Raw genomic sequence first — 10480 nt, 5'->3', positions numbered from 1 at the left:
TTTTTCTGGATGTATGAGTTTAAGTCTTAGCCAGTCTATTGCCCTGCCACTTCTCTTGTGCTGTAAAGAGGGCACAGTGCCATTTAAACTGGCAATTCAGAAGCAGCCACTTATGCTGTTAAAAACCTCTCTCTGTGGTGTAGAAATTGTCATAGCTGATGGGTCAGGGTAACCTTTTATCTTGGCTTTGTTCACCACCTTTTAAAATGCAGCAAACGATTCTACATTGATTCACAGAAGATACTGGAAGACATGGAAGTCTAAAATAAATCTCACCATCTGATATGTGCAGCATATCAGAAATTTCAAAACTCAGAATGTTTTGGAATTTGTCAAAAAAATGCTATCCCTGTTGGGTTTGTATGTGTTAATGTTTGCATCTCTCTTGTTCTAGGAAAGCCCATAAACACTTGATCTTGTCACAGTGAAATTAATGAAAGGCATGTCTGGTTATTATCTGCACCATTGGGCACCACAGTCATAAGGCTTGTACAGAAAAGGAGCATCATCTGAAACCACTTGATAATTCTGTTTCTAACTCATTCAATTTCAGATAAAATTTTTCTTTAGTGCAGATATTTATATTTTTGTTTAAAAATTGCATTTTGCTTGTGGTTCTGGAACCTACTAGGCTTTCTACAAAAGGCAAACAGTGCACTGCACGTAGACTCACAATGATCAAATGTTAGCTTTTAGTGAGATATCATCTTCTGCACATTTTTATGTTATTGCGGTTCATAACACTGAACCACAATATGAAAAACAGTAAAAGTCTCTTTATATATAAGGTTATCACAGGTATCCTCCAGTGTATCTCGTGTGTATACATCCTGTCAAAGTATTTCAGGGTTTTGACAACAGTGCCTGAACTTGTTTCACGTGACATGACATGGCTTTTAACTGGTTTTGTTGGGTTTTGGTTTTGTTTTTTTACAGTTTTAGTATTTTTGAGAATAACTAATAAAAATGTTACCCATGCAGTAAAAAAATAGAGAATCCCTTGCTGAGCAGAAAGGTTCAAATAAGCATCAGTTGAGTTTTGCAGTTAAATAACCTGTACAGGAAATTATTATGATGTTCTCTATAATTGCTCTGGAAAACAAAAGTCTTGAAGTCTATGAAAGGTGTAACAGACCTAATTAATGCCCACATTGTTTCTCCAGAGAAACAGATTTTGTGTAATGTAAATGTGCTGCATAAAAAATGTTCTTGTGCTTATTTTATAGGTTGCCCTTATTTTTTCCTTGTACAGCTGTAGTGTATGGTAATTTACAATGTGATGTGTACCTGTCTTCAGAATTGAAAGTTGCATTATCATTTCTGAAATGTGAAACACAATTATATCTTTCCTGTACTTTTTAAGTGTCTGTCAATTATGATCCAAGGTGTGTTTTCATGTTCAAGGAGTATGGATGTGTGTGTGCACGTGCACACATTCATGTTCTAAAAGACGTGGCTATTTCACTGTTAGTTTCATTATGTGTGTGTCTAAGTGCAGGTATTATCAGAAGCATTCTTTTTTGGAGGCTGAAAACACTGAAACATATGGAATTTCAGAGCATTTCCAGAGACTGCCAATTAATGGTACTCAACCAACCCTTCACCTCATCACTGCTGGTTGATTAGAGTTTAGCTAATGAGAAGGTGTTCAAAGAAGAGTTAGGGATTTTTTTATTCATTTGTTAGTTTGGTTGGCTATCTCTGTGGATTAAAATCTGCATTGATATCCACAAAGTGGTCCAGACTATTCTCTGCTGTTCTGTGTTTACATGTTCAGCTCTGTGGGCCAGAGATCATTGCTTTATGTATTTACAAAGCTATATCACTGTCTGTTTTTTTTTTAAAGTGTCTAAAATAAAGTAACCTGGTCTCCCAGTAGCATTGAATGGCAAATGGTGATTAGCAGAAAGGGACTGTGCTGTACCTGGTAATGCTCCCCCATGATAACAAATCAGCTTAATGGGTGCTGTTTGCTGAGACACTTTGGTTGGAGCCAGATTATTCTCAGGAGTATCCAGTGAAAGAACAAGAGGCAATTGGCACAAACTGGAACATGAGAAATCCCATTTAAATATAAGAAAAAGCTGCAAGGGAGATTGAACACTGGGCCAGGTTCCTTGGAAAGGCTGTGTAGTCTCTTTCTTTGGAGTTATTCAAACCCTGGCTGGACACAGTCTTCAGCATCCTCCTCTAGTTGACCCTTCTCTGAGCTGTGAGATTGGACAAGACAATCTGTAGAGATGCCTTGCAACCTCAGCAAGTCTGTAGTGTGATTTGGATGACTGGTGCCTAACTGGATATGCTTGTCCTTCCTGAACAGAGCAGGCTGGGGAATACTGTCTGTCTGCAGGCAACGGTCTGAGTATAACTGATGATTTGCCAGTGTGCTTGGCATGCTCAGCAACAGCGCCTCGGAAGGCACACTTGGGGCTGGGCTGGCTGGCTTACTCCTGAACAGCCTTCAATCTGGTCTAAGGACTTCCATTGGGAAACCTAGGCATAACTACTGTTACCGAGTCCTTTTTCTCCTGCACTGCAGTGGTGGTATCATAACACGATTAAGCAGCCAGTTAACATCCTGAGTTATTGTAGTTCTTTCCCAGTGAAGTTGCAGGAAGGGTCCTCTGATAATCATTAAGTTCAAAAATCTTGCTAATTCCATATGCTTCTCTGCCAGGATGTCCCTGATAGCTGATGTACTTTTGTAGGTGTGCAGTGCAATCCAGAATCAAGATTTCACTGTTATTGATGACTACTGCACTGGACTGCGAGCTCTGCTTTACCTGAAAACCATTGAGGAACTTGAAGACTGGAATGGACAGAGTCCTGCAACCATGCGTCATCAGAAAGGAAAACCGGTGCCTACCATTGCTGATCTGGTGGGAAAGGTATGTTGTTTCATTGCTATTCCTGTATAATGACACTATGTCTTGGCTTTGAATGCTATCCCATAATGTTTGTACACAGTTTCTGTTACTTACCTTGGTTAACCCCTGCTGCTGTCACAATTAGGCACCAAGTCTTTTTCCTTCTGAGTATTAACAAATATCTGAAGGCATCTTAAGAAGACAAACTTGAAATGACTTGATATGGGATAACATTTTTTCCCTAAATATGATCTGTCCACTTGATTCATAACATCATGCCTTTAAAAATGTGTAGGATGTAAAATTACAAATGCTTTGAAACAAGTTCTGGAACTACTTGTTTTAATGAAATTCAGCTCAATTCAGATTGATAATAATATTGTGCCAGAAGCTCCTGGGTGCTCCAGCCAGTGTGCAACATTTGGCCCCCTAGCACTGGGTCTGACCAGCTGAGAGAGCTTGTCACAAACCAGCTGTTAGTTGGAACACTAGATCAGGTTGGAGTGGCCCTTTGATCATCATACCATGAGTGGTCTTTCATGTGTGGTGACTCCCAAACCCTCTGCAAGGCAGGGAAGTTCAGGTGAGGAACAGTGACACCAAATAAATTAATAGATTCCGCAAGTTCATTTAAACCTAGGAAGACTCTGGTGGAATAGGAATGTAAACTGTGGTCTCTCTGCCTAACCTCTGGACTGTCTTTCGTCTCTGCACCAGCAGTTCCCCACTACAAAAACGTCTTTGGAGAATTTTAACAGATGCAGCCACCCCAATGCTTCCCACCCCTCCACCAGGGAGGATGAGTTTTTGTTTCTGATTTCAGTTATACAGCATGCCTACTGATTATCTTTACAAAAATCTGATATAACACTGTTGAAAATGTTGTAAAAGATAAAGAATCATGGAGAAATAGGATTTGCAGTGTCAAATATCTCCAAATCTCTGCCTGTCAGTGCTGATGACTGGAGTTGGATTTAGCAGATAGAGACTCCTATATTGTTGTTGTTCTCTATGACGCTCTGGAAATTAGAACAATACCTTCCAGGAGAAAAGACAATCCTATTCCGAAAGCTCTGGATAATATGCTGCTTAAAAATAAAACAAGATACAAGCACATTCATTTTCATCTACTTATATTAAACAGTTAAACGAGGCTCAAAGGGTTATTTCTAAACTTCCTTCTTTTAACACCTGTAGAAGCATACACAGCATTTCCAACTCATGTAACACAGATTTGTTGTAAATTTTCTTTAAAGCTGCATTCAGTGTTCTATCTTTGTATTACCTTTGTATTTTTCTAAATAGACAGCCATTGTCAAAGATGTTTCTCATGTCCTTTTGACTGCAGAAAACAAATTATAATTCTTAGTCTTCCCTGCTTGTCACTACATTAATAATTAACTTTAAAAAGGTAGCATGAAAAGTTGATTTAAAGGAACATTGATGGAATCTTAACTTGAAACAGATCACATGAAAAAGAATGAAAAACAAAGTCTGATGTAATCTAGTCTGGCTGTCTCTTTTAGACATTTAGAAGGAACAAGGCACACAGAATATAATTCATTATGTATTTGATTGCCTTTAGCACTGAATTATATCATTGGACCTATGTTATATGTGGAGTAAAATGTGACAGCCAAAATCATGCATTACAATTTTAAAAAACTCATAAGGAGCTATCCACATTTGTCTTGGTATTACTCTGAGATGAAATGCAGTTTCTCCAGTAAGACCCCGTAAGACTCTAAACAGCAAACACTGATGAACTTTAGCTGTTCATCAATTAAAAAAACAACTCAAGATGCTAACTTTGATTTGTTGTGGGTTTGGTGCAGCAAATGTAAAAATACAATGGAATCATCCTCTATTTTTTTTTTTTTTAAATTCCAATTAATTTTTATATAGAATCACAGGAATAAGAAGTTCAGGCAATTGACAATTTAAAGAGAAGGAACTGAAGGACAAGAATTATTTTCTACAGCATCAAGAACCACTTGCCTTCTGATTGTATACAAATTCATTGAGCCTCTCCCAGTTTTGAATATATTACAGAGTTAGGACTGGTCCTATTCCCGGCTAAGTACGTTCATAATAGTATCTATTTTGATTCACAGTGTGATATTAAATGGTAATGTCCATGTGTCTATATAGCAGAGCACTATTGATAATTCATTTTCTGTCCTGGTTTCAGCATCAAACAGGTGCTGAGTGCAGAGTGTTGCCACAAGATAGTGACAGAGTTTTGTCATGAAATATTGTAGTATTTGATGGCCAGAGTAAACTAAAAGATAAATACTTTTTTCTAAATTGTACACCTGACATCAAACTGAAGCTGACTTGCCATGCAGCCAGAAGATACATGACAAACTGAATAGTTATCACTGTCAGATGTTACATTTATCACAATAATTTCCTTCCTAAACAGAAAGAATACTAAAAATATAGTGCTAAATAGTGTCATATAATAAGCAGTTTAATAGCAAACATATCAACCTTTGGCTGAAAAAGAAAATTGTGTTATTAGCATGTGTTCATGCTTCTGCATTAATGAAACTAATACTTTCAACTGATAATTTATAGCTCTTAACATATGAGAAGCATCATGATCACTGGAAAATATTTTGGAAACTTCAGTGCTGTTTTTCTGCTTTTCACTGTTGCAGAATTTATTTTATGGTATACAGACCCTAAATTTATCATCTTTGAGCCACCTAGTAGGTATTTTCTGGTAGTCTTTTCAGTAGTGCTAGCTTTTTCCCTTTGGCTAACACAGCTGTTACTGCTGGAGTCAATACTTGCCATTGTCTAAGTGACCTGTGGTACCCCACTGCCTGTAAGAGTAGTGAGATTCCTGCTTAGAAACACTAAACTATGTCATGGCTTCCAGTCACTGGGTGATACTGTTTTTCATGGCTCCACCAATTTTATTAATTCTTTTCTGTGGTTGTAGCCTTATCCGTAACTGTTCCAAAGACAGTCCTAGCACAGATGCTGCATCAGATTCACAAAGGTGGACAAAGCCAGTCTTCTGAGCTTCCTTCCTCATTCCTTTTTGGATGGCTTATTTTTTTTTTCTGTGGGAGGATCTGACATTGGAAGTCTTGACACAGATGACTGTCATTAATATCACCTCTGAATCACCTTTCCATTAAATGCATGGAATAAAACTTGTCAGCTTGTCTCAGCTATAATCTCAGTTTGCAGATCTCGACACTGAGATGAAAGAATGTCAAGGTAATGATGACACCACACTGCTTCTCACTGACTCCCTTGAGGAAGAACTTTTGTAAAAGCACACTTACCTCAGCATGAATTTAGGACTGAGATCAAGTGCATGACGCAATCAGGCAGACAGTTAAGATGTAGAGGATGCTCTTACAACCCCAAGTTATTAGGGTGGCTGCATAAGAGAGAGGGAGAGCACATAAGGATTATATCCTTATAATCCAAAATTAACAGAATTATGTTTTAAAATTATGTTCCTAAGATTCTCAGGAAAATAGATGTCCAGAAGCAATAAAGATAACTCAGTTCTCAGCAGGTATCTGGATAAGGTACCTTATTCCCCAGAGGTGTAATTTGATCTCCTGTATGTAGTCACTGTCTCACCTTGTCTGTTTGTTACGGGACTCTTATTAGTTGCTCACTGATGTTGCTGCAAGGAGCTGAAGTGATTACGGCCCAGAAATTCACCGGTGCCAGCTGGTGGTCACAGAAGTGGTATGGTATTTTTCTGTATAAACTTCCACTTAAAGTCAGCTGTAAAAAGCATACTTAACAGAGTGGCCTCTATGCATGCCAGGTAGCTAAACATTAAAAATATGGCAGTGTAATCAGTTGGTAGATGTGGGTTTATAGGAAAAGATATATGGATGTTTCATATCTAGCTTTCAGCACGAGAAGTTTTGGAAGAACTGGCATATGTTTGATGACTAAGGGTTAAAAAATTAAAAGGAAGAAAAAGTAGTAATTTAACGTCTCGATTCCAGAAATATCCAGTACTCAAAACAAACTGGATGCTTCTCAGATATTAAGTTTGTTCTGTATTGAAAATGGTAAACCCATGTCTGATAAAAGCACATTTATAGAAGGTGATTTTCTCCAGCAGGCAGATGAGAGACGATGACCCTGAACATAGACAGTGTATGAACTTCAGTGAAAATTCTCATCACCTTAAATTTCTCAAGCTGCTGATTTTGTTCTTTGAATGCATGGACTTCCCATTAAGACTAAAATTAAGACACTTCTTTCCAGTGTCTATGGGTACTAAGAGTTTGGTCTACTGAACGGTACAAACCTGCTAAATTCTAACTTGATTGCAGTCAGATCTAAGTAGCCTTTTGTATGGCAGAGAAAAAACTTGCTATACCATTGAGATTTTATAGAAAATATTAAATTAACTCTTCTATTAAATGAATAAATAAAATGTGAACTCCCAGCCATGCAAGAACACTATTGCAATATATACACCGAGTTTTGGGTGACTTCAGATTCTTCAAGACCTCACCCTTCACTGAGCAGACTTTTTTTACCCTTCATTTTGGGAAGTGTTCTTTGTTGTTTGGGAAGGCAAGTTTGTCCAGTGTGGTAAAGGACTGTCCGCTTGCTTCCAGCACTGCATATAGAAGACATAAAAATGGTATTTGTGGCCATGTCCAGAAACACAGACCATCTCATCATATGGGGATATAGATGTTGCAATAAAATTTAACATTGATGAAGAAATCCTTTTTCTCATATTGCCATCACCAGTTCTGAAGAAGAATCAGAGAGGGGAAAAAATAGTTTTAGGCTGTTTGATCCTTTTTCCCATTAGCTAAGGCTTGCATCTGACATATAGCTCTCAGACAGGCAAAGCCTCTTAAGTGTAATCCAGTATTGATCAAGAGACCTCTTGGTTTAGGATATTATGGGAACTGTGCATCAGCACTCAGGGACTGGGACTATATGCTTATTGGGTTGACTGAAAATACATCTGAACCAGCATCTGCAGGCAGATGAGAAAGTAAGTCCTTTCCTCCTGCTTCCCCTGCTCAGGCTTTCACCTCCTCCTCTGAGGTGATGAAAGGTCCCACAGGCATGGTTCCAGGTGGGAGCCTCTGTGGAGCATCACCAGTGGTGTTTTGGGAAGCACCTGCAGAGCAGACCCGTGCACCCCGCTGCCCGAGTCACACTTACCAGGTTTGCTGCCATCGGTGAACCTCCCAGCATTTGCAAGCCAAAAGCAATTATAAGCAGTCCCTGGCCTGGCCAGTCTGTAGGAAAAAGGTCCTCTCTAACAATATTTTTTCTTCCTAACTGGTCCATTATGGAAGTTTTGTGCTGTGATTATCTACAGTGCTCTTTCTCACAGAGACTGCAGGTTGTTACATAAAATGTGTCTTCCCTAATAGTGAAGCCATTTGCAGTAGAAATGGATAAAACAAAAGGAACTAGGATTATTAAAGTGGATTTAAAATAGTTTAATCTTTGTGGGTTTTATGTGTACTGTATGCTAAATTTGCTTCGAGCACTGCATTTAAATTTTCATATTCACAGCCAGTAAATGTGGCTATTAAGAAACAATGTATTCATGTTAACTCCTTGGCTGTGGCAGCTATAGTGCGTCTACTGCTGGCAACAGACATCAAGCCAGGAAAATCCAACTCTTGATGCAAAAGGATTTTAAAAAAACATCCAGGCACTGCCAAAAAATACATAATTCTTTTTTTGTACTCTGCAGTTTGTTTTACTTAGGGAAACGGCCTGGTCATACCCTGCAGCATGCATTCATTACAGTGATCTTTGACTGGCAGATGCGGAGTAATAAGATGCATATTTTAGTGCATATTATAATACCCTGTCCAAAGACAACTTGACAAATTTGTGATTTCAACAGTATCTCATTTTGCTGGCTGCAGTGCTCTGTGAGCCTGGTCCACATGGCTTCCAGATTATGCATACCACCAATACTGCTCATTAAAATGGCCACAGTTCACCAGTTTCGGTAGCTTGGAATGAACTTGGAATGAATTATTATACAACAAAGAGGCTGCTGTCATGCAGAACAAAAGACAAGCAAAAGAGAGCTTTGGCTTAATGAGGCTAAGTGAGTGTCTCCCCTGCATCACCAGCTACTTTGAGCATGGATTTTTTTCTCCACAGGGCAAAACCTTTGGTCTATTATTTTGTGTTTATGCACCTTGAGGCTAATATACATTTTAATATGCTGCACATGGAGAAAAAAATCAGCCATTAGATTAGAACATGTGCACTCCCTGTTAAGTTAATGACAGCCAAACATAGAGATAAATTTAGGTTTTCATATTTAATTATAGCACAGCGCAGTACGTTTAGCAAGGATAAATTGCACTATTATTATGCTTCATTTTTTTGACATCTTTTCATATTAACCATGCGCGCTTACCCCCACTTTCTCCCCAGTGTCACACATAATGTTTCTGTGCATCATCCTTCTCTAACACCATTAATTTTTTATTCTGTACAGTTGTATATGTATGCTCTTATTTGTTATTTAGGGTTACCTTGCTAGTTGGATAAAACCGTTCAAAACAACCCTTGTGTTAGGTGATGTACACAAGCAATAAGGACAGAAAAGATATAAAAAGAACTGACCTGTGTGGCCAGACACTGCTTCTCACATCTGCTCCCAGAGCAGGGGTTCCCAGCCCTTCTCCCCCGGATGCTTTCAATGCAGTGCCTGCTCTCCGCAACTGCAGAGTGGTAACCCCTTTCTCAAGCAGCTGAATTAGAAAAGCCAGAGAAATAATGTGTGGAAGGTTAAATGAGTTCTACAACATTTTGTAGTTGGATAATATTAATATGGATAATGGCAGTGTTAATATTTTGCATTGTTTTATTATATAAAAACTAAACCAGAGCTAATGTTGCTAGGTGTTACGTGCTGTTTGTTGGGGCTTTGTACATGCATTACCTCTGCTTGTCAGAGCTGTTTCTCCAAGAATAGCTTCAGGAATTAGGCCAGACCTCAGCCTCATAGAAGACCACATGAAATTAAACAGAGGCAAGATGGCATGCAGTTCAGCCTTTGCATGTTCTTATCAAGTTTTAATGGGAATAATTGACAGTTTCCGTGCTGCCATGGTTTTGATGGTCATGTTGGACTCTTACCTGAGTGTTTAGATTTGCTTTTTGCTCTGGGCTAAACTATTCAAGTAGCTGTGGTTTGAGAAAAATATGTTTGCGTGCTTCACAGAATTAAGGAAATACTGCGATGTTCCAAAGTGGTTTAAAGCAAGTAGTAACTCACAAGAAGAAGATTTTTGCTCCTCCTGCTGTGTATATAAGCAAGTAGAAGATATTACGATACAGGATTATTTCTAGATTATTCCTTATTGGATAGTTGTTTCATGACAAAAGACACTGTGGCTTGATGACCAGAGGGTCATGACAGGAATAATAATCACCATATGAAAGGGTGTCTGGATCTTGGTGATAAAGCATTCCTCATCAAAATCAGTCAGCAGTTGCTGGTGCAAGAATTTTCCTCAATGGCAGAGATCAGCTTTTTCATATTCATGGAGAACAAATCAGTCTCTCCCTTTCTGACTCCCTCTCTTTCTCCAACCTTCAGTTCTGTACCAGCTTTTACT

General features: G+C 38.6%; 1 protein-coding gene across 1 annotated transcript in view; it reads left to right on the top strand.

The window, feature by feature from the left end:
* The first annotated feature begins 2678 nt into the window (after positions 1-2678).
* LOC104514299 (dihydropyrimidine dehydrogenase [NADP(+)]-like) overlaps positions 2679-10480 on the top strand; it is a 45753-nt gene continuing 37951 nt past the window's right edge. The window contains 1 exon segment of the mRNA XM_010157931.1: positions 2679-2888. Within this exon segment, the coding sequence (XP_010156233.1) occupies positions 2679-2888 (210 nt within the window).

The sequence above is a fragment of the Eurypyga helias genome, unplaced genomic scaffold (genome assembly GCF_000690775.1).
Source record: "Eurypyga helias isolate BGI_N326 unplaced genomic scaffold, ASM69077v1 scaffold13608, whole genome shotgun sequence".
NCBI lineage: Eukaryota > Metazoa > Chordata > Aves > Eurypygiformes > Eurypygidae > Eurypyga > Eurypyga helias.
This window is presented reverse-complemented; position numbering and strand designations above follow the sequence as displayed.